At 27.9% G+C, this 24760-nt stretch overlaps 6 protein-coding genes and 1 pseudogene across 7 annotated transcripts, besides 5 other annotated features; 5 read left to right on the forward strand and 2 right to left on the reverse strand.

The window, feature by feature from the left end:
• Window positions 1-368: part of a mobile genetic element that runs on past the window's edge.
• A 948-nt stretch (window positions 369-1316) lies between these two features.
• Window positions 1317-2941: a mobile genetic element.
• Window positions 2942-4137: 1196 nt separating this feature from the next.
• Window positions 4138-5582: a mobile genetic element.
• A 1004-nt stretch (window positions 5583-6586) lies between these two features.
• Window positions 6587-16971: a mobile genetic element.
• TVAGG3_0722520 (phage tail repeat-like family) lies at window positions 6629-7273 on the forward strand (the record flags this gene model as incomplete). The annotated part of the gene is made up of 1 exon (XM_051244184.1): window positions 6629-7273. A coding segment is annotated over one exon (645 nt), but the record flags the coding sequence as incomplete, so codon positions are not given.
• TVAGG3_0722530 (uncharacterized protein) lies at window positions 7760-9895 on the forward strand (the record flags this gene model as incomplete). Its single annotated transcript, XM_051244185.1, has 1 exon — window positions 7760-9895. One exon carries the CDS (start codon window positions 7760-7762, stop codon window positions 9893-9895), a length of 2136 nt encoding a protein of 711 aa, XP_051090772.1.
• On the reverse strand, window positions 10625-11056 carry TVAGG3_0722540 (uncharacterized protein; the record flags this gene model as incomplete). Its single annotated transcript, XM_051244186.1, has 1 exon — window positions 10625-11056. One exon carries the CDS (start codon window positions 11054-11056, stop codon window positions 10625-10627), a length of 432 nt encoding a protein of 143 aa, XP_051090773.1.
• TVAGG3_0722550 lies at window positions 12292-13353 on the reverse strand (annotated as a pseudogene). The gene has a single exon. A coding segment is annotated over exon 1 (1062 nt).
• Window positions 16972-18992: 2021 nt separating the features above from the next.
• Window positions 18993-24760: part of a mobile genetic element that runs on past the window's edge.
• On the forward strand, window positions 19232-20182 carry TVAGG3_0722580 (uncharacterized protein; the record flags this gene model as incomplete). The annotated part of the gene is made up of 1 exon (XM_051244187.1): window positions 19232-20182. One exon carries the CDS (start codon window positions 19232-19234, stop codon window positions 20180-20182), a length of 951 nt encoding a protein of 316 aa, XP_051090774.1.
• TVAGG3_0722590 (uncharacterized protein) lies at window positions 21275-21830 on the forward strand (the record flags this gene model as incomplete). Its single annotated transcript, XM_051244188.1, has 1 exon — window positions 21275-21830. A coding segment is annotated over one exon (556 nt), but the record flags the coding sequence as incomplete, so codon positions are not given.
• TVAGG3_0722600 (uncharacterized protein) lies at window positions 22940-23698 on the forward strand (the record flags this gene model as incomplete). The annotated part of the gene is made up of 1 exon (XM_051244189.1): window positions 22940-23698. One exon carries the CDS (start codon window positions 22940-22942, stop codon window positions 23696-23698), a length of 759 nt encoding a protein of 252 aa, XP_051090776.1.

Below are 24760 nucleotides of genomic sequence, written 5' to 3' on the forward strand. Positions count from 1 at the left end.
TTTCATTAATGTTTTGATTAATATTTGAATGGCTATTAATCGTTTCTCCATCAATATTTGAATTTCTTTCATTAATGTTTTGATTAATATTTGAATGGCTATTAATCGTTTCTCCATCAATATTTGAATTTCTTTCATTAATGTTTTGATTAATATTTGAATGGCTATTAATCGTTTCTCCATCAATATTTGAATTTCTTTCATTAATGTTTTGATTAATATTTGAATGGCTATTAATCGTTTCTCCATCAATATTTGAATTTCTTTCATTAATGTTTTGATTAATATTTGAATGGCTATTAATCGTTTCTCCATCAATATTTGAATTTCTTTCATTAATGTTTTGATTAATATTTGAATGGCTATTATGTTGCATGCTAAGTTCGGTCAACGATAGAAATTGAGTGGAAATTAATCGTCGAGGAAGTACGATTATGTAAAGTAAAAAAATGTTGTGGGATTTTTAATATTATATATTATTTTATAATAAAATTTTTTTGAGTCATTTTAAGAAGCACATATAATTTTTTGAATTTAAAAATTAAAGTAGTGTCAAACGAATTTATCACTTAATTTAATACTCAGATTTCTTAAAATTAATGAAAAAAAGGTTTTCTGAGAACTTTTGAGAATGGTTTTCAAATTCCATTATTGAAAATATATAGGTATTGTATGAAATTCCAACTCTATATTTATTAAAATTCTAAATTTTTAATAAAATAACTTTTCAGAGGAATATGATTTTGAATGGTTGATTAATAAGAATAAAAATGTCTACGATTTTAAGGAGGGAATTGTTCCTTATGAGGTATACATCATAACTATATACCTCATAAGGAACAATTCCCTTTTGATAGCTGGGAAACTTTCTCTGAATAACTTATCATTTGGAGAAAGTTCCCCAGCTATCTATTAGGAACTAAAGGCTATGAGGCACTAATATATAATCAGTGCCTCATAGCCTTTAGTTTCCTATTAAAAACGAGAAAACTTGTTCGAAATGATAAACAATTTCGAACAAGTTTTCTCATTTTAAGGAGGGAATTGTTCCTTATGAGGTATACATCATAACTATATACCTCATAAGGAACAATTCCCTCTTGATATCCTGGATATTTTTGAATATATTTTTTTAATTAAAGTTCTCAAAAGTATTATCAAAAGTGATTTTTAAAAATATCTCCAATTAATTAACTAATTAAAAGTATTATATTTTTAAAATTAAATAGTTTTTCAATTTTTTTGAAGGAATTGAGATACTTCCCACGACAATAAAATTGAGAGGTTTACATTATGACTGATCTTAGCATGCAACAATTAATCGTTTCTCCATCAATATTTGAATTTCTTTCATTAATGTTTTGATTAATATTTGAATGGCTATTAATCGTTTCTCCATTAATATTTGGATTCCTATTGCCAATTATATCATTAATATTAAGCGCGTTTCCTGATTTAATTTTATCTGATTTTACATCTTCAATGATATCATATGAATCATCACTTGATTCAACATCGCTATCTGCTTTAAAAATCCCTTCTGCTAATACTTCTGTGTATTTTTTACCATTGCTATCTGTCCTTATTGCAATCATTTGACCTTTTATATCACTTCTTCTAAATTCTCTTACTTGTTTTAATAAGCAATTAAGTTCATATCCATATTCTTCGATTGAATCCATGTCATTTCTGGCTGAAAACAATGCAATTTGTGAAATATCCATATCATATCCACATTTTATTAAATCCTCCAAATTTGATAGTTTAGTTGAAGAAATTATTGGATTGTCAAATAGTTTAGAGGCTTTTTTTGACTCTTTTATTTCAATTGTCATATCTGAATAATGTTTAACATAATTAAACAATTGTATCTTCTTTGAATCTTTTTGTAATATAAAAGTCTTTAGTTTAAGATGAAATACTTTGGAAGCATATAGATATAATGATAGACAATGTATTTCTTGAGGAGTATTGACTTTTTTTAATTTTATTTCCATATTTGAGCGTGATAACCATATCAAAAATGAATAACCTTAATTTATAAATCTGAATTTGATTTTAATAATAAAAATAATATATATGTAATTCATGAGTTATATTTTTACACTTCATTTTACCTGAACAAATATAGCTGATATCAAATAACAATTTAATATAGAAATTGAAATTGTTATATATGCAATGTAAATACACATAATACATATATTATAATTTATCAATGATTATTGTCTAGACCAAAATTTGTAGATGGAATTATGCAATTTCTCAATTTAAAGTCCCAGCTGTTTGTATAACAACTTCATATTGAAATTTACTAATAAACACGGTAAGTTTCATAATTTTTATTATGATGATCTTACATTTGATTAAAATCGACGATTTTTCAATTGGAAAATAGTGCAAAGTAATAAAGAATATATTTAGCAAATTTTAAATTTTTTTCAAAAATTTTAGAATGAATCTTATAGAATTTTTGAAAGAAGAAGGGAGATTTGAGAGGATTTTTGGTCAGAAAAATATAGAATTAAATGAATAATTGGGTATGATAAGATAAGTGAAGGTAAAAGATAATTTTAGTAAACGAAAACGTGTAAAGATGAAGCAAGGTAATATTTTAATCATTTAAAAAAGAAAAAGAGGAAAACTTGTTCTTGAATCTTCTTGGTGAAAGACAAAATTCAATGAAACAATGTTGATTGATGTACATTGACACAGAAACATTGATTGTGTAATCAATCTATTGAAACTACAAAACTTTATTCTTGAATCTTCTTGGTGAAAGACAAAATTCAATGAAACAATGTTGATTGATGTACATTGACACAGAAACATTGATTGTGTAATCAATCTATAAAAATTCATTAAACTATTTTAGCTTTCCTTTAATTAATTTTATTATTTTAATTATTTGATCATTAAGTCTCATTGTTTTACAACATCCTATGGCATTCCAAACGGGAACCGCGGTTGGTTACCATGGATTTCCGTCACCGGTCACATTTTAAAGATTTTTAAAGCCTTATAAAAATATGCTTTGTAAATCATTTTTTGTAAATCGGCAAAAATTTGGTAATTTTCTTCAACTAATAAATCAGCGAATAGCATTTATAATACAAGAACAATCTTTTAAAATGCGTTTGATTCATTTTTGTATAATTTCATATAGGCACATATATTCTTCCGGGACTTTCCGTGATTTTACCGTAAAATCATTAGTTTACACCAATTTTTCCGTATTTTGAATAGTTTACTGCACTTTTTCCGTAAAATTGAGTTACGGGAATCCGCAAAATTTCCGGACCTCATTTTTCATAGAATATAATAATAATATTTGATAAAAAGATATATTATTATATTTTTGATTTTTGAATTACGGAAAAAGTGAATTGTTAACTTGATTTTTTTATATGGTTAATTTTTCAAATGATATTATGAAGATCTAAAATATTAAAAGTAAAAAATTGAATTACGGAAAAAGTGAGGTCAAAAGTGAAATAAATTTGCAGAACAATTTTCATTGAAATAAGACATTGAGTATCACACTTTAGTGAATCAACATCTATAAGAATGAAGTGTTTTGAAGCTGAAATAATATTGAATAGAAATTAATTTTTTCTGAAATTTTGAATGAAATTATGGGAAATAAAAAAATTACTAAATATTGTATTCATACAAATATATTATTTTAAAGGAAAAATAGATGCTGATAGAAACGATGAAAAATTTTGAAAACTTTACAATTAATTTATGTTCGTTAACCACAGAGCTTGCAATCCAAAGCTCACGTTAGACTACAAGAGTCATGAAGTCTCATACTAAGGGATATCCAACATATATTTTAATAATCTAATGTTTGTGACAAATATTCAACATAAAATTAAGTTTTCGTTTCGTTACAAGGCATTCATACTTTGGAGATATCATATTTAATGTACAGAAAAGTTAATATTAAACAATACATGCTAAAGAATTAATAAATAAGATAATAAAATAAATTTATACGTAATTACTTTCATTTAATATGCTTTATGCTGTATAATATTGATTAAGAGGCATTAAAAGGTTCCATAGTCTGCTTTTATAGGCAAGATTTTTGATAAAAATTTAAAATTTTGAAAAATGATGAGAAAAGGAAAAAAAAGGTAAATGAGAGCAAGAGGAGGGAAAAAAAAGAAAAAGAAAAGAAAGGGAAGGGAAAAATAAAAGAAAGAAGGACATATAAAAATTTAGATGCGCATTCTTAATGCCGAGGCGGCTTGCCGCCGAGGCGCGATTTTTTTAGGCCTCTACGGTAACCCGGCAATGTTTTTTTAAATCTTGTACAGCCCTACAACATCCCCATTCTCTCATTATCTTCGTTTAAATTAATATCTATTTTTAGATTTATTATTATATGAACTTTTGTTTAGGTTCTTTTAAAATAAGTTTCTTTGCGAGAATTAATTATTTTTTGTTTTCCTAAACTTACACATTTATAATGAACATTCAAGCTAAATCGACATTGTTTTGATAATTAAATATGCATTTAATGAAAATATTAATTGTCACTTTTTATATTTGTTAATGAAAATGATTTTTAAGTTATAAGGTGCCATAACAATTGACAAAGAGTTATACATTTGTACAAACACATTTGTACACACTAGCATATTGTAGCAGTTTATATTATAAATAAAGATTCGCTTTATTTTACGAGTTTCAAATTTAGATCTGAACCATGTTGAAGATCTTTCAAATCAATACGACAAATACATTTGTACACACTAGCATATTGTAGCAGTTTATATTATAAATAAAGATTCGCTTTATTTTACGAGTTTCAAATTTAGATCTGAACCATGTTGAAGATCTTTCAAATCAATACGACAAATACATTTGTATACACTAGCATATTGTAGCAGTTTATATTACAAATAAAAATTCGGTATTTATTTTTATAACTTATTTTTTATTACATAGATTTTAATTCTAACCGAAAAATATTTCTAATCTATTTATATACATGTATTTTACTTAATGACATTGATGATATATGCAATTTATATGCACGTTTATCAATTATCAATATGAGCCATTGTATTGTTCATGGTAGTAATATTTGAATTTTAATAGTTGTTATCAACACCACGTAGCTTTTTGTCCTAAATTTATACTATTTGGTTCCGAAATAAGATTATAAATTTTTAAATTTAAATTCGACTTTTAAATACACTACTGATCGATTGCTTATATTGAGTTTCTGCTTTGCAAACAAGTTGAGGTTATAATTGTAAGTTTATTTGTATGAAATAAGAAATAATATATGTGACATTTGGATTTTATGCTACCATTTTTCTAAACAGGTGGTAGTGAGTCATTCACTTAAATATTGAGTAATCTTCAATAATGTGTAACGAAGATTTCTCTGAAACCATTAAAATAACGTATATAAATAATCGTATGTCAAAATGTGTGCCTATTTCAATTTTGCACACATTTTGACAGAAATTTGAATGAAATTTAGAGGTTTTTCTTCAAATTTGAATGATGCTTGTCAGAAAAAGTGTCAAAATGTGTGCAAATGTGTGCATTTTATCCATCTCGTAAATTTAATCCCATTCTTTTAGACCCTTCAGATTATATATCATTTATTAAAGATGACCTTGAAAAAACGTATGATATGTATATAAATAATGTGATAGCGAAATGGGATATTAACATGATTTTAAGTTATTTAAATGAATCATTTATCGTATGGTATGAAGAAAATTTTAAATCAAAACCCGATAAACTTTTTGAACTTGATGAAATAAATAACCTTATTAAATTCCCGCTGAAAATTAAATTTTGTACTCCTCATCTTCGTTCATTGTTGGGGATATTAAATTTTGAAAAAGATGTTGGGGATGTTTTGTATTCTGACACTGGTTCCAATTTCATTTTAATCAAATGTGATAAAGTTAATACCCCAATGAGATTTTCACATCAAACATTAGACCCTAACTCTTACCCATCAATACAAAACATTTTATCCATCAACTTAAACACATTTTCTTTATCATATCCGTTTCAATTATCCGGGAATTCATTTATTCTTCATTCAAAAGATTTATCAAATATTAAATTTAGAATAACTGACCTATTTGATTGTGATTTAGAATTTATGAATGAAATATTATGGCAATTTCAAATAGAGAAAATAGCTGATGAGATAACGGATTAAATATTTATTTTTAAATCGTAATAAATGATTAAACAACAGCAACTTAAGGCGCAAAGCGCCCAGGTCCTTCAGACCATTACATACGCCATATATGCATATAATTCAAAGCCGGCAGAACAAACGCAAAGGTTGAAATATGGAGATTTGGAGATAGTATTGAAAAATGACCATTTCGAATTCGTTTGCAAAGGTGGTGCAGTGATATCAAATATAAAAGAAATTTTATTTATGAATTCAAAAATTAAAGGAATAACGGATGATATAACATCAATTCCACCAGAAGAACAGAGATATTACGCATTAAATGCATTTCCTAAAGTTTTGAAGATTGGAAGATTTAATTTAAATGAGGAATTCATAGAAGGTTTCCTAAACGACATAATGAAGAAGGTGGATAAGGAATATGTGGATAGTGAATTAAATAAGAAGGCAAATTTGGTTTATGTTGATGAAAAAGATAATGAAATTAAAGAAAAGGTTGAATGGTATCATGAATGGACATCGGAGACTTTTAAAGTTAAAGCTGATACAGGATGGGTTTCAGGATGTTTAGACCTTAAAGCAGATAAAACTTATGTTGATGAAAATTATGCAAAGAAGTCGGAAGTAAATGATGTGATTACAAGCATGAAAAATGAAATACTTCAAACATTATATCCTGTTGGTTCTATTTATACGTCAATGAACTCAACAAATCCCGCAACAGTTCTGGGTTTTGGTACGTGGAAGCAGATTGTATATAAATTCTTATACTGTGCTAGATATTCAAAGCAAACAGGAGGTTCGAAGAAAATTAAAGAAGCAAACCTTCCACCGCACACTCATACAGGAACTACAAACTTTTCTGGCGACCATAGCCACTCATTAAGAGATCACCCATTATACAACTCAGAATATAAAGCTGGCAATGATGTTTTATCTCCATCTTATAACAATGCAGCAAAAAAGATTTTTCGACCAACTGAACCGGGAGGAAATCATGTCCATACTTTCACAACAAATCCAACAGGCTTGGGTAAAGATTACATGCCACCATTTGTGACTATATTCGCATGGTACCGCGTTCAATGAATGTGCTTGAGCCCAGACCTTTGGGTCAAGGCTTACCGAATGAACTAAATATATTTTATGTCTGTAATTAATTAGGTAATGAAGTAATGGATGAACTGCAGAAATATATTTTATCGTTAATGTTTACGTTAATGGTTTTTAGGTTATTCAATAATTAATTATTTTTGAAGAACTGAAAGTGTCACCACGTCACCATGTCACCAGGTTAATTAACTTCTCTTAAAATTACTGACAACATGACATTTTGACAACAGTCCAGGAAATTTGATGCAGTCCAAAAATAAGGTTAGTTTTAAAATTATTATTATTTTTTATTCCTATATAAATGACAGCAACTTTATCATTTCTGATGAAAAAGTTATTGATTCATTAGCTGAGGAATTAGTTGTGGCAGAAACTAAAACCCTCAACGAAAGAATTGGTGAAAACAAGATTGATTTACATAACTACCTCAAACACGATGGAGGAAGAGGAAGGAAAACTGGTATGGCTTTATTAGTAAATAAAATTTCGAATTTAACGATTATAGATGTTGATATCAATAAATCGTACAATGATGAACTTAAAGAAACAGTTAGAAAAGACATTCTATCAAAACTTTCGGATAAAGATGTTATCGTTAAAACCGCTTCAGGAGGTCTTCACATATATTGCAACACTAATTTCTTCCATGCAGTTTCGAACAGAATGATTAAATGCTATTCCTGCAATGATTATGATATTGATATAATGACTTCTATTGATGATTCAAAGGGTTCTTTAGTAGTTATGGCTGATTCAAGAGTTCGCAAGAATGCAACAGAATCAATCAAAACATACTCATTCATTCGTGGAAGTTATGATTCAACATTAACCAGAACAGTGAATGATATATTAAATGATTTGAATATTAAGGTAAAAGTTGAACAGAAGAACGAAGAAATAAAGACTATCATGAATGAAAACAAAGATGTAAACATTGACGATAAACTAGCTCAAAGCATAGTCGATGGTATTAGTGATTTTGAAGTACATAATGACGGTGGAAACATGAATTTAGAAAAAGAAGTTACATTATTCACACTGTTTCAAGCTATTAATTCGTTACCTAATCATTTAATTAATGAAGCATACGATAACGTTTATAACTTCTGCAATTTAACTGAAAATGCAAAAAGTAATTTTGAAAAAGCACGTAGTAGATATGCTCATTTAATGACTTCTCCATTTGTTTTAGTGAAGATTCTAAAACTATACCAAAAGGAATATTATGATGAATACGTTTTACCTTTATTACGTAAGCCAAAAATAACATTTGATATAAAACTTGATGACTCGTTTTTGATAACAGATATTAGACGCAAGGCTGAAAATCATCAGTATAAAAACAGTTCTGAAGTAATTGAGGATTTATCACGTGTAATCCGTTTTGTAGATTGTGGAAACAAATACTTCATTCAGAAAGATTACAACATACACGACAAAATGAATCAAATATCATTCGTTCTTCAATCAAACATGAAAGAGTCACTTAAAATGATTAAATTATTTAAAGAAGAAGGTAAAACCATAACAGCATGGGACGTACTATTAAATCAATTGTCTTCATTAACCGTTAAGGGTGTTTGCTTTAAATCTGATTCTCCAGATGTTTTCTCAACGTTTCAGGGTTATAAATACAACGTTCTCGAAAAGCCTGATTACTCAAAAATTGAGATGTTTATGAATTTCATTAAAGAAGCCATTTGTGATAATAACGATGAAGTGTATAAATACCTACTCGGCTGGATTGCATCAATGATTCAACATCCTGGAATCAAGAATGAAACAGCAATTATTTTGAAAGGACTTCAGGGAACAGGTAAAAACAGATTTACAGACATTATTTCTGAACTTCTCGCTGGTTATTCATGCAAAAACATTACTGAAATAAGTGAGCTAACGGGTAATTTCAATTCGGTAGTTGAGAATAAAATGTTTCTTGTACTTAATGAACTCAAGAATGTAGGTGAAGACAGACTCGCAAACTTCAACGCTTTGAAATCAATTATAACGGATAATGAGATTAGAATTAATGAAAAGAATCAACCCAGAAGAACTGCTCAGAACGTTGCAAACTTCATTTTGGTAACTAATAACGTCTACCCTGTCAAAATTGAAGTTGGATACAGAAGATACGTAGTTTTAAGAGTTAATGGTAAATTCAAGGGTCAATTTGATTATTTCAAGAATTTGATGAATTCATGCACAAAGGAATTTTATGATAATTTACTGACGTATTTTATCAATTACGACCTTTCATCATTTAATGTACGAATCATTCCGATGACTGAAGCCAAACAAGATTTAATTGAATTATCAACAAATCCTTTAGATGTATGGATAAATACACATTATGATGAATTGAGTGCAGGTATGACGTGTGAAAATGCTCTATTCTGCAAACCATCAGACATGAAAGACAAAAACTTTCAAATGAGCATTAAGGATAAATGTGAAAGGAAACAAAGAAGAATAGATGATAAACAGACATGGTGTTATGTTTTGAAAGAAGAAATGAAAGGATTATATAAACAAGTTGAACCAAACGATAATGAGGATTCATTTACTGATGATGAAATACCTGTAAATGAAGCTTTATAAAGTATGATTTGAATTTATTTTTGCATTAATCCTGCTGTGATGTCAAAATGTCATGTTGTCATCATTTTTAAGAGAAGTTAATTAACCTGGTGACATGGTGACGTGGTGACACTTTCAGTTCTTCAAAAATAATTAATTATTGAATAACCTAAAAACCATTAACGATAAAATAACTGATAACAAAATTTTATTTTTATATAAATGGATACCCCACAAGCTCAAAATTTACCACGAATCATAACAAGGGAGGAAATGATAAAAATGATGCAAGAACGAATTAAAAACAACAAACCACGAAAACCGAGAAGATGCGGTTATGCAGTAATGATGGAAAGAAGAACCCAGAAGGGTTCGGCGTCTCGAAGAGATGTTGTCGAAGAGGAATAAAAATTAAATTTGGATAGAGTTTAAAAATTCATCTTTATTAAATTCATCTCTTCCAATCAATTTATTTATTCTATTAAATTCTTTTATTTTTGCTTCACCCAGTTTAAGGATTGAACGGTAAGTTTCTAATTTTTCGATTATTTCTTTCCTCTCTTTATCGTTTTCAGTTCCTTTAGTTTTATGGGCATCAGCCCCACCGCATTGCGGCTTCTTTTTGTAATAGCATATTTTTGATTTAATTCTGTTTAGTTTCTTTTTAATTCATCATCTGGACTCTGAATCTTAATGAATCAGGACTCTTGGCTGCTTTGTTGTCACTCATTTCTTACGAAATAAAAAAAATTAAATATTATTTAAATATAATGGAGTAATAAAATAAATCGGAATTTCTATTAATTTATTGTCAACTTCAACTAATGCATTGCCGTTAATATATCTAACAAATTCAGCTATTGTGTCAAATCTTCGTCTTCTTTTTGTCATTGATTTATCAGTTTTTCCATAATCGAGATGAATCAAAACTTTATCCCCTTGTTTAAAATTCATGAGCCCCGAATTAATTTGTTCACGTTTAACATCATTCAACCTTTCCATTTGCTTTCTAATATATTCCCATTCTTTTGAAATATCATTTTTCATTTCCACTGGTTTCATGTTTATAGTTCTATGCCATGTATTATTGTAATAATATACTAACTGCTGTATGATGGAGTCATGATTTCCATCCCAGTATATCTGACCGTTAACCCCTAACGCATCTCTAAGAGTTCTCATTACCGCATCAACTATTTTATTATGAAACGTATATGGAGAGGATGAAAAGAAAAAATTAATTTGTGGGAAATAATGAGCCATAGCTGCCTGAAATCCTTTATCACCATCACCCCTGATATTATCTACTCTTTCATGATCTAGTAAGTATTGTATAGCTCTTCTTGTTTCCTGTTCTGTTTTCCCTTTCACCGGAATGCAATATAAATATCTAGTGTTAATGTTAATGTTAATGGCAAATAAATAAGTAACGTTTCCTTTTGAATATTCCAGATGATCGATTTCGTATGAATATGGATATGGAGCAAATGAAGGGCGACTAAATTTTTCCTTTAACGGTTGAATTTTCGGGTCAATTGGTTTATTTAATATCTTGAAATCCTTTTTAAAATCTTTTTGCTTCTTTAATGTTTGAAATGGATATAATAAAGTGAATGATGAAGGATTAACTGAAGGAGGAGGAGGTACTGTCGTTGGAGGTTTTGGTGTTGCAAGTGGTTTAATTTTATCTGCTTTGATTTTGGATTTCATTCCCCCCTTCATTAATTCTGGATGTATTCTATTCATTTGTTTTAAATATGCTGTATATAAAGGTTTGATATACTTTCCCGCTTCGAGTTTATGTTGAAGGATGAATTCCAAAAGTTGATCTTCATTTAAAAGTCGGGCTGAATATGGTTTAACTAATGAATCATAAATTAAAGCTTGTGCTTCATTTATGGTCTGAAGGACCTGGGCGTTTTGCACCTTTTGTTTTTGTTCCTTTGTTTTTTGCGGCTCATGATTATATAATTTATATAATTCATCAATATCTTCTTCTGTTAATACTTTATTTTTGAAATCTTTCAATTGTTTAAGTTGTGATTTAGTTTTTCCTTTGTATATTCATTATTTTTAATTTTGTCTTTAATTTTAGAAATTATTTTATCATGATATTTCAAAATTTCATTTTTATAATATAGATAATAATAATCCATATCATCACCCGTTATATTGTTATTATGTTTTGGAGATATGATTTTAATTCATAATAATTAAGAAAATTTTGATTAAGTACTAAATCATAAATTAAATTTTTTAAATCGTTATCCATTTATATAAAAATAAAATAAATGTTTAAGGGTGCCCACCTCTTTGAATCATAGTATCAAAACCATTATTTACGGTTCCTTTTGTCTCTTCTGTGGCATTTTATTAAAAATAAAATTTTAAATTGTATTAAATAAATGGCATACAACATCCATTTTCACAACATACAGCCTTAGTGTGTGCTCCTGTTAATGCAGTCTTACCGATTGTTAAGCGAGTCATTGACCCGTTTTTAAGTTGTAAATTAATATTCTGACCATCAAATATCACTTTATCATTTATTATATCCAAATAATTTTTAGGTGTTAATTGTTTATTTTGTCGTAAACTAACACCTTTCATTTTTTGTGCAATCTTTTTAAAATCACTTCCATCAATTGAACCGTTGAATGATGTATAACACTTAGGGCATAAAGCAACCATGTTATCACCTTGTTTCTCAATTGCTAAACCCAATAACTTCTTCTCATGTGCTTTTTCTTCAGCTTTATTCTTTAATTTAGGTTTAAATTTCTCATCAAAACAGAAGAAATCAAATGGTGCGAATTTGAAAATGTTTTTATCATAAAAATTGTTTATCGGTAACAATTGCTTGAAATGCTTGAGTGTTAGGAAGATTTGGGTCGCCAGCGATTGCCCAATAAGATGAATCAGTATCACCTTCAATGAAATGAAAACGATTAACATTCATGCATTTATACATAAAATCATAAATGAAAACCAAATACCAGTATTTAGCATTATCTAAAGTGAAGAATGCCTCTTGTAAACATGTATCACATCTATAAAATCTATCTTTAAGCATCACTTGATATGTATCTTCACCTATTTCTCTTATGTTTTTAAACTTATTTGACATACATGCAACGCGTGCCTTCTGTGCATTCATTATTTTAGTCTTTGCGTAATTTTGTGTATTCATTGCATCGTAACCATATGATCCATTAAGCGAAATCTTGCAAAATAAACTTTTTCCTTTATTTCCTTCTAATTCAGCCTTTTGTCTTTCGTTCATAAATTCGTTCGCAAATTCATTAAAACAAGTGTTTTTAGTAAATGTTAAAATTGATTGAATGTCATCAATGATAAAATGAAATCTGTCTATTAGATACCAAAGATAATAAGAAGAAAATGGTTGATATTGGTTGTGTTGATGCTAACTGAGTTAATTTCCTCTGTTTCTGGTCAACCGGTAGATTGTTTGATTTCATGTAATTATACATAAAACTGCAATTGTTTTTCATCTGTGATAATATCTAAGTTTCTTATTATCGGTAAAAAGTTTATGTAATCATTAATGTATTTTTCATCAATGTGACCCTTTACTTCAGCAACGAATAAAGTATTTTTCTTCTTAATTATTCCCAGTGCTTTTGCTTTCTTTGTTGCTGTATCACAAATGATAACACCATTCAATCTTCCCGGCATATACATTTTATGGTCAGTATATTGAATGAAATCATGAGGATTAGATGAAAATGATGAAGGATATAATGAATTAAAATCAACACCAACGAAATGAGTCATAATGTTGGTGGTGTCCTCATTTGATACAGTTTTAGTTTCTGAATTATATGCAAGTTTATTAATGTGCGTGATTCCTTTAAGATTTACTCTATGTTGAACATTTGATAGACCACCAGTAATTCCATTACGGAGAATGTGATAAGCTTCAACTGAATCTAAAGTCATTGGTAAATTATTTTTTAATGCATAATTTCTTAAATTGATTCTTAAACGTTGAACATCTTCATCTTTATTTGATTTTACGACATTGCAATAACAACACATTAACTGACAATTTTCTTTAGTATGTGGTTTTTCATTATCGATTCTATCCAATGTTGGTTTATTAGCATATGTAAACGCTTTACCACACATTTTGCATTTAGATGAAAGGATTAAATCGTGATAGTATTGAAAATCATCCATTGAAACATTATTTTTAGTTTCTCTTTCTGCTTTTTCATCTTGTTTCTTATATGATTCAATTTTATATTTCCAATACTTTTTCGTTAATTCAAAACTTGATTCTATCTCTTCCTCAGGATATTTTTCATTAGGATTAAAGTCTTTATATGCTAAAGCGTAACGAATCATTGAAGCATTCGATGATAAAGAAAGATTATGAAGCATATCAATTTTATAAACAAATGTTTCTTCAATAATTTATATCGATTGGGTCAATCATAATTTCAACATCTTTATTGCAATAATGAATAAAATATTCTAATCTATTCTTAAAATTTTTTAGCATCATTGAGATATATTTGATAATCACTATCTGATATAGTTTCTTGGGTTAATGCTGAATAAAATGAATCTTGAGTGAATGGTTCCACTTTATATAATTCTTCTTCGTAATTTTCCCACGTGATGAATTGATAAGGGAAAAAGGATTTAACACGTGATTTATTGTTTCCGAAATCTTGAGTGAATTGGTCTAATGTCCCACCCGCTATATAATTTCTGATGTCAATAAATCTCAATTCATATGGAACGTTTGTTTTCTTTACAACGATTTGCTTAAATTGTGAAGATGAACCCAGCATTGATTTTATTTTCCATTTTGCAGTGTTTAAATCATGAAGAATTAAATTTAAATCAAACTTTCCCGAATTAAAACCTATGATATTCACTTTATTGAATTCCTCATCTAGAAGTTCTTTAAATGCTTCCTTCTGTTTTTCATTTAATGTATGAGACAAAGTCCCCACGTTTGCGGCTTCAATAATTCTTCATATTGACTCATATTTGATTCAACAACTAATGAACAGGTTGAAAATAAAAACTCAATCCAATCAGAAAATAAAAGAATCACTCGAAGTTAAGCAAAAATTCCTCGTATATGTTTTATCGTTTAATTTAACCGTTGATGATACCATGAATGGTTTTAAGTAAGCATTCAAAGTTGCACACTCAGAAAGTTGTAATTCTTCTTTAGTCTCTAATGTTTCAAAGTCAAAAGTAATATAATATCTTGTCGGTTTATAATATTTCTGCAAATTGTGAGCTAATAACCACTGATATATCTTCTGTTTCGTAATATGTGGTGCATATGGTTGCTGTGTCTTTTGCAACTGAACGTCTTGAATTAATCTCCCATTATTTTCTTTACATTTCTCACAATGCTTTTAAAAATCTTCTTTGTTTTTCCTTTCTGGATCATCACGGATAGAATAAACTTTCTTCTTTACAAAATGGACAAACTTTATAGCCGGTGAGTGCTTCAACGTCTGTTATTCTGTCAGCGTGAAGTTTTCCACATGGACTCTGTGTTAATAAAATATTTACTGTTTCAAATTCTGGATCTATCATTATTGATTCCACTAATGGAAAGTCTACCTTATTTATGTCCACGTCTTCTGGTTGAGGATCACAATAATAGAAATCAATATTAACATTTAACATTCTCGCTAATCTCTCACTTTCTGATGAAATGTCAAACCCTTCATATGCATCTATTGCTTCATTTAAATAGCTCCTACGAGTTTTAGGATTAGCACCATCAGGAATGTTATAGAAGCGTTTAAATAACCTTCTACCTTCTGCTCTAATTTGATTATCATTCATTTTAGCTGTTCCGTTTTTGTTCATTTATGTAAGAATAAAAAATTAAAAAATAAATAAAAATAAAGTTTATTTTTAAAGCCATAAAATGAATTAAGAACACATAAATTTTTATCATCTGCGACGTGACGAATACATTTTAATTTACTCAAGAATGCGTACCCTGATACATTAAATCTAATTCCTGTCTTATTTAATTTCACAACTTTGAAAAGGAATGTATGAATAGCTATAAAATGATGAGAAGATGTTTTATGGTTGCTTCCATTTTTTCTGAAATAAATGAATAAATATAATGCTTATACGTTTTCATATCTTTTATATTCTTAATAACGAATGGTATAGACCTTTCAACTTCGTCTTCCTTCGGTGCTGTTCTTTCATATGAAACATTATTGGTATCTTCAATAATGAAACCACAATCACACAAAATTTTATAGGTTCCAATGGTTTCTTTTGATATTTTATCTAATAAATCAAAAACTTTATCAACACCTGTGCATTTATTTAAATAATAATTGTGTAAATATCATGATCTTCTTTCTTAATCGTATTAGTTGCATATGTCACCTTTTTAAGAGCTTTTTTGAATTTTTCGGAATCGAGAGGGGGTGAAAGTAGGATACAGGGGTATTCTTCATTATCAATAAATTGTAACTTATGTTTACGAATAAATTTAGTTCCTTCTTCTGAAAGTGTTTCATCTATTTCACCATCTAATAAATTTTGTGTTGATTCTAAGGCATAATTTTTATATCTTTCTTCATGAGATTTCTGAACTCTGATTCTGAAGCTGGGATATTCATTAAACCCTCTACTTCATTTTCATTATATTTTTCAACTTCTCTTAATTCCTTAATTTTTTCATCTATTTCATCTCTTATTTTTTCCAGTCTTTCAATTTCATTGTATTCATCATCTTTAATCCGTTCTTCATAATATTCAGGGAAAACATCAGGTTCTTTAGGTTTTTCTTCTTCAGATGTGGGATATAAGAAATTTATAACATCATCTTTATTCATTTTTCCATCATAATCTAAATCATTTAAAAACTCCGCGAATTTTTTACAATTTCTTAAATAATATTTATCAACCTCATAACCCGCCTCCTCTAATATATCCTTTATTTCCTCGTTTGTGAATCCCAATTTTTTAACGTTGTTAGTTTTGACGCTCATTTCAAACAAAATAAAAAAAAATAAAATAATAAACATAACTAAGTTTTAATTTTTCGTAAGACATTAGCTTCTAATTTCTTTTACCCGTTTATGAGGTCTTTGATTATGACTCCATTGATTCCATTCAGGATTTAAACAATGTTTAATTAATCGAGGAATATCTGACATCATCTATATATAGCTTCTTTTATAAAAGATGAAATATATTTTTTTTATTTTTTATGTATGTATGGGCTGAGTGTAAATGTCTTACAATTTTGAAAATTTTTTAAATCTTGATTTATTCAAAAACGTAAGAATAAAAACCGTAAGAATCATACATTTTTTACTTCATATGTTAAAAAAAATGATACAAAATCGCTCGATATTGTATGAATTCTTACGTTTACAAAAAAAGTCACACAACCCTCCCTCATATACTACTTTTTTCGAAGAAAAAATTAAATCAATCCTTTAAGCCAGCAGTGACATACTTAGAGTTTTAGTGCATATTTTGTAACTGCTGAATTTCAAGCTCATTTTGAAAATTACATCAAGAATTCCACTCATTTTTTTGAATTACCATAAAGAATTTTTTTTATTTGACCAAGTTTCCTAATTTTTATATAGGACTTTGACTAATAGCACATGTTTATACATATGATAGTTCCTAATTAATTTTTTTTGGTCAATTTAAATTATTCTTTTATATTTTGAAAAAGAGTATTATTGGGAATACAACCATGTTCCCAATATTTGAATGATTATTAGTGTCATAAGTTCTCAATTAATTCAATTTTTTTCAATTCAAAATTGGAATAAGATTGAATTGAGTTGAAAAATTCTATCTCAATTTTCTCAAATTATCTGCAACTTATGTCAAATTTTTCTTCAAAATATTATAACTCAATTCATTAGTTAAATTTATGATATTTTTAAATGACCAGCATTCAAATTTATGTTCAACTGTTATAGACCGAAAATAGATTTTTTCGGTTTTCTCTTCAAATAATTGAAAGAATGATACTATTATAGGTTTATTATATTATATAGCATATAATAATGCTATAGCCGAAAATTATAAGTTTTGAGAAGATTGAATATAACACAAATAAATTTGAATGTAAGTTAAATTGCTTGTTGTTTTTAATAGCTATTTAATGAGAAATCCAATATTGCAAAATTCAAATTGAATGATTGAAAGAACAGAAAAAGTCATTCTTTTCAATTTCGAATATGTTTCATTGTATTTATAATTATATGGCAAATAAGATATTTAAACTTGATTTTTGAAGGAAAATTCACAAAATTGAATAAATTCAAATAATTTTTATTCAAAAATAAACTAGTTATTTGAGTTTAATACTAATTATCTATTCAAACTACAAAGTTTGTAATTTAAAATATTTTGTGAGATCAGATTGAATTAATTCAATGTTCTTTTCAATCAATATTAATGACCATATTACGCATTTTCGAACATTCTAAACCAAATATATAAAAATGGGAGACGAATGTTAAATTTGCTAGACATGGGGGAGTTGTCTGCAAAGTTTTAGCTCTTATCTCTAACAAAAAATTAATTTTTAAAAAAATGACCGAATACGTTTCACAGCGAGAAAAAAATAAAACTGTACACTGATTTTAATTTTCATTTCCAGTCACTTTACTTATTATTTTTTCTTTTTTTCATTTTAATTATAAATTATTTAATAATACGTTAGTAGTAGGATATGAAGGGTTTAGTGACTTTTTTTGTAAACGTAAGAATTCATACAATATCGAGCGATTTTGTATCATTTTTTTAACATATGAAGTAAAAAATGTATGATTCTTACGGTTTTTATTCTTACGTTTTTGAATAAATCAAGATTTAAAAAATTTTCAAAATTGTAAGACATTTACACTCAGCCCATACATAATGAAATAAATCATTAAAAAATTAACATTAATTTTAAAATAATTTATTTTTTTATCTTTTATAAAAGAAGCTATATATAGATGATGTCAGATATTCCTCGATTAATTAAACATTGTATAAATCCTGAATGGAATCAATGGAGTCATAATCAAAGACCTCATAAACGAGTAAAAGAAATTAGAAATAATTATTTTCATGAATAAAAAATAAACTTTAAAAATTCATGTCTTACGAAAAATTAAAACTTAGTTATGTTTATTATTTTATTTTTTTATTTTGTATGAAATGAGCGTCAAAACTAACAACGTTAAAAAATTGGGATTCACAAACGAGGAAATAAAGGATATATTAGAGGAGGCGGGTTATGAGGTTGATAAATATTATTTAAGAAATTGTAAAAAATTCGCGGAGTTTTTAAATGATTTAGATTATGATGGAAAAATGAATAAAGATGATGTTATAAATTTCTTATATCCCACATCTGAAGAAGAAAAACCTAAAGAACCTGATGTTTTCCCTGAATATTATGAAGAACGGATTAAAGATGATGAATACAATGAAATTGAAAGACTGGAAAAAATAAGAGATGAAATAGATGAAAAAATTAAGGAATTAAGAGAAGTTGAAAAATATAATGAAAATGAAGTAGAGGGTTTAATGAATATCCCAGCTTCAGAATCAGAAGTTCAGAAATCTCATGAAGAAAGATATAAAAATTATGCCTTAGAATCAACACAAAATTTATTAGATGGTGAAATAGATGAAACACTTTCAGAAGAAGGAACTAAATTTATTCGTAAACATAAGTTACAATTTATTGATAATGAAGAATACCCCTGTATCCTACTTTCACCCCCTCTCGATTCCGAAAAATTCAAAAAAGCTCTTAAAAAGGTGACATATGCAACTAATACGATTAAGAAAGAAGATCATGATATTTACACAAATTATTATTTAAATAAATGCACAGGTGTTGATAAAGTTTTTGATTTATTAGATAAAATATCAAAAGAAACCATTGGAACCTATAAAATTTTGTGTGATTGTGGTTTCATTATTGAAGATACCAATAATGTTTCATATGAAAGAACAGCACCGAAGGAAGACGAAGTTGAAAGGTCTATACCATTCGTTATTAAGAATATAAAAGATATGAAAACGTATAAGCATTATATTTATTCATTTATTTCAGAAAAAATGGAAGCAACCCATAAAACATCTTCTCATCATTTTATAGCTATTCATACATTCCTTTTCAAAGTTGTGAAATTAAATAAGACAGGAATTAGATTTAATGTATCAGGGTACGCATTCTTGAGTAAATTAAAATGTATTCGTCACGTCGCAGATGATAAAAATTTATGTGTTCTTAATTCATTTTATGGGCTTTAAAAATAAACTTTATTTTTATTTATTTTTTAATTTTTTATTCTTACATAAATGAACAAAAACGGAACAGCTAAAATGAATGATAATCAAATTAGAGCAGAAGGTAGAAGGTTATTTAAACGCTTCTATAACATTCCTGATGGTGCTAATCCTAAAACTCGTAGGAGCTATTTAAATGAAGCAATAGATGCATATGAAGGGTTTGACATTTCATCAGAAAGTGAGAGATTAGCGAGAATGTTAAATGTTAATATTGATTTCTATTATTGTGATCCTCAACCAGAAGACGTGGACATAAATATAGGTAGACTTTCCATTAGTGGAATCAATAATGATAGATCCAGAATTTGAAACAGTAAATATTTTATTAACACAGAGTCCATGTGGAAAACTTCACGCTGACAGAATAACAGACGTTGAAGCACTCACCGGCTATAAAGTTTGTCCATTTTGTAAAGAAGAAGTTTATTCTATCCGTGATGATCCAGAAAGGAAAACCAAAGAAGATTTTTAAAGCATTGTGAGAAATGTAAAGAAAATAATGGGAGATTAATTCAAGACGTTCAGTTGCAAAAGACACAGCAACCATATGCACCACATATTACGAAACAGAAGATATATCAGTGGTTATTAGCTCACAATTTGCAGAAATATTATAAACCGACAAGATATTATATTACTTTTGACTTTGAAACATTAGAGACTAAAGAAGAATTACAACTTTCTGAGTGTGCAACTTTGAATGCTTACTTAAAACCATTCATGGTATCATCAACGGTTAAATTAAACGATAAAACATATACGAGGAATTTTTGCTTAACTTCGAGTGATTCTTTTATTTCTGATTGGATTGAGTTTTTATTTTCAACCTGTTCATTAGTTGTTGAATCAAATATGAGTCAATATGAAGAATTATTGAAGCCGCAAACGGTGGGGACTTTGTCTCATACATTAAATGAAAAACAGAAGGAAGCATTTAAAGAACTTCTAGATGAGGAATTCAATAAAGTGAATATCATAGGTTTTAATTCGGGAAAGTTTGATTTAAATTTAATTCTTCATGATTTAAACACTGCAAAATGGAAAATAAAATCAATGCTGGGTTCATCTTCACAATTTAAGCAAATCGTTGTAAAGAAAACAAACGTTCCATATGAATTGAGATTTATTGACATCAGAAATTATATAGCGGGTGGGACATTAGACCAATTCACTCAAGATTTCGGAAACAATAAATCACGTGTTAAATCCTTTTTCCCTTATCAATTCATCACGTGGGAAAATTACGAAGAAGAATTATATAAAGTGGAACCATTCACTCAAGATTCATTTTATTCAGCATTAACCCAAGAAACTATATCAGATAGTGATTATCAAATATATCTCAATGATGCTAAAAATTTTAAGAATAGATTAGAATATTTTATTCATTATTGCAATAAAGATGTTGAAATTATGATTGACCCAATCGATAAAATTATTGAAGAAACATTTGTTTATAAAATTGATATGCTTCATAATCTTTCTTTATCATCGAATGCTTCAATGATTCGTTACGCTTTAGCATATAAAGACTTTAATCCTAATGAAAAATATCCTGAGGAAGAGATAGAATCAAGTTTTGAATTAACGAAAAAGTATTGGAAATATAAAATTGAATCATATAAGAAACAAGATGAAAAAGCAGAAAGAGAAACTAAAAATAATGTTTCAATGGATGATTTTCAATACTATCACGATTTAATCCTTTCATCTAAATGCAAAATGTGTGGTAAAGCGTTTACATATGCTAATAAACCAACATTGGATAGAATCGATAATGAAAAACCACATACTAAAGAAAATTGTCAGTTAATGTGTTGTTATTGCAATGTCGTAAAATCAAATAAAGATGAAGATGTTCAACGTTTAAGAATCAATTTAAGAAATTATGCATTAAAAAATAATTTACCAATGACTTTAGATTCAGTTGAAGCTTATCACATTCTCCGTAATGGAATTACTGGTGGTCTATCAAATGTTCAACATAGAGTAAATCTTAAAGGAATCACGCACATTAATAAACTTGCATATAATTCAGAAACTAAAACTGTATCAAATGAGGACACCACCAACATTATGACTCATTTCGTTGGTGTTGATTTTAATTCATTATATCCTTCATCATTTTCATCTAATCCTCATGATTTCATTCAATATACTGACCATAAAATGTATATGCCGGGAAGATTGAATGGTGTTATCATTTGTGATACAGCAACAAAGAAAGCAAAAGCACTGGGAATAATTAAGAAGAAAAATACTTTATTCGTGGCTGAAGTAAAGGGTCACATTGATGAAAAATACATTAATGATTACATAAACTTTTTACCGATAATAAGAAACTTAGATATTATCACAGATGAAAAAACAATTGGCAGTTTTATGTATAATTACATGAAATCAAACAATCTACCGGTTGACCAGAAACAGAGGAAATTAACTCAGTTAGCATCAACATACAACCAATATCAACCATTTTCTTCTTATTATCTTTGGTATCTAATAGACAGATTTCATTTTATCATTGATGACATTCAATCAATTTTAACATTTACTAAAAACACTTGTTTTAATGAATTTGCGAACGAATTTATGAACGAAAGACAAAAGGCTGAATTAGAAGGAAATAAAGGAAAAAGTTTATTTTGCAAGATTTCGCTTAATGGATCATATGGTTATGATGCAATGAATACACAAAATTACGCAAAGACTAAAATAATGAATGCACAGAAAGCACGCGTTGCATGTATGTCAAATAAGTTTAAAAACATAAGAGAAATAGGTGAAGATACATATCAAGTGATGCTTAAAGATAGATTTTATAGATGTGATACATGTTTACAAGAGGCATTCTTCACTTTAGATAATGCTAAATACTGGTATTTGGTTTTCATTTATGATTTTATGTATAAATGCTTGAATGTTAATCGTTTTCATTTCATTGAAGGTGATACTGATTCATCTTATTGGGCAATCGCTGGCGACCCAAATCTTCCTAACACTCAAGCATTTCAAGCAATTGTTACCGATAAACAATTTTATGATAAAAACATTTTCAAATTCGCACCATTTGATTTCTTCTGTTTTGATGAGAAATTTAAACCTAAATTAAAGAATAAAGCTGAAGAAAAAGCACATGAGAAGAAGTTATTGGGTTTAGCAATTCAGAAACAAGGTGATAACATGGTTGCTTTATGCCCTAAGTGTTATACATCATTCAACGGTTCAATTGATGGAAGTGATTTTAAAAAGATTGCACAAAAAATGAAAGGTGTTAGTTTACGACAAAATAAACAATTAACACCTAAAAATTATTTGGGTATAATAAATGATAAAGTGATATTTGATGGTCAGAATATTAATTTACAACTTAAAAACGGGTCAATGACTCGCTTAACAATCGGTAAGACTGCATTAACAGGAGCACACACTAAGGCTGTATGTTGTGAAAATGGATGTTGTATGCCATTTATTTAATACAATTTAAAATTTTATTTTTAATAAAATGCCACAGAAGAGACAAAAGGAACCGTAAATAATGGTTTTGATACTATGATTCAAAGAGGTGGGCCCCCTTAAACATTTATTTTATTTTTATATAAATGGATAACACAGCTTTAAAAAATTTAATTTATGATTTAGTACTTAATCAAAATTTTCTTAATTATTATGAATTAAAATCATATCTCCAAAAACATAATAACAATATAACGGGTGATGATATGGATTATTATTATCTATATTATAAAAATGAAATTTTGAAATATCATGATAAAATAATTTCTAAAATTAAAGACAAAATTAAAAATAATGAATATACAAAGGAAAAAACTAAATCACAACTTAAACAATTGAAAGATTTCAAAAATAAAGTATTAACAGAAGAAGATATTGATGAATTATATAAATTATATAATCATGAGCCGCAAAAAACAAAGGAACAAAAACAAAAGGTGCAAAACGCCCAGGTCCTTCAGACCATAAATGAAGCACAAGCTTTAATTTATGATTCATTAGTTAAACCATATTCAGCCCGACTTTTAAATGAAGATCAACTTTTGGAATTCATCCTTCAACATAAACTCGAAGCGGGAAAGTATATCAAACCTTTATATACAGCATATTTAAAACAAATGAATAGAATACATCCAGAATTAATGAAGGGGGGAATGAAATCCAAAATCAAAGCAGATAAAATTAAACCACTTGCAACACCAAAACCTCCAACGACAGTACCTCCTCCTCCTTCAGTTAATCCTTCATCATTCACTTTATTATATCCATTTCAAACATTAAAGAAGCAAAAAGATTTTAAAAAGGATTTCAAGATATTAAATAAACCAATTGACCCGAAAATTCAACCGTTAAAGGAAAAATTTGGTCGCCCTTCATTTGCTCCATATCCATATTCATACGAAATCGATCATTTAGAATATTCAAAAGGAAACGTTACTTATTTATTTGCCATTAACATTAACACTAGATATTTATATTGCATTCCGGTGAAAGGGAAAACAGAACAGGAAACAAGAAGAGCTA

This window comes from Trichomonas vaginalis, chromosome III, assembly GCF_026262505.1.
Source record: "Trichomonas vaginalis G3 chromosome III, whole genome shotgun sequence".
Classification (NCBI taxonomy): domain Eukaryota; phylum Parabasalia; order Trichomonadida; family Trichomonadidae; genus Trichomonas; species Trichomonas vaginalis.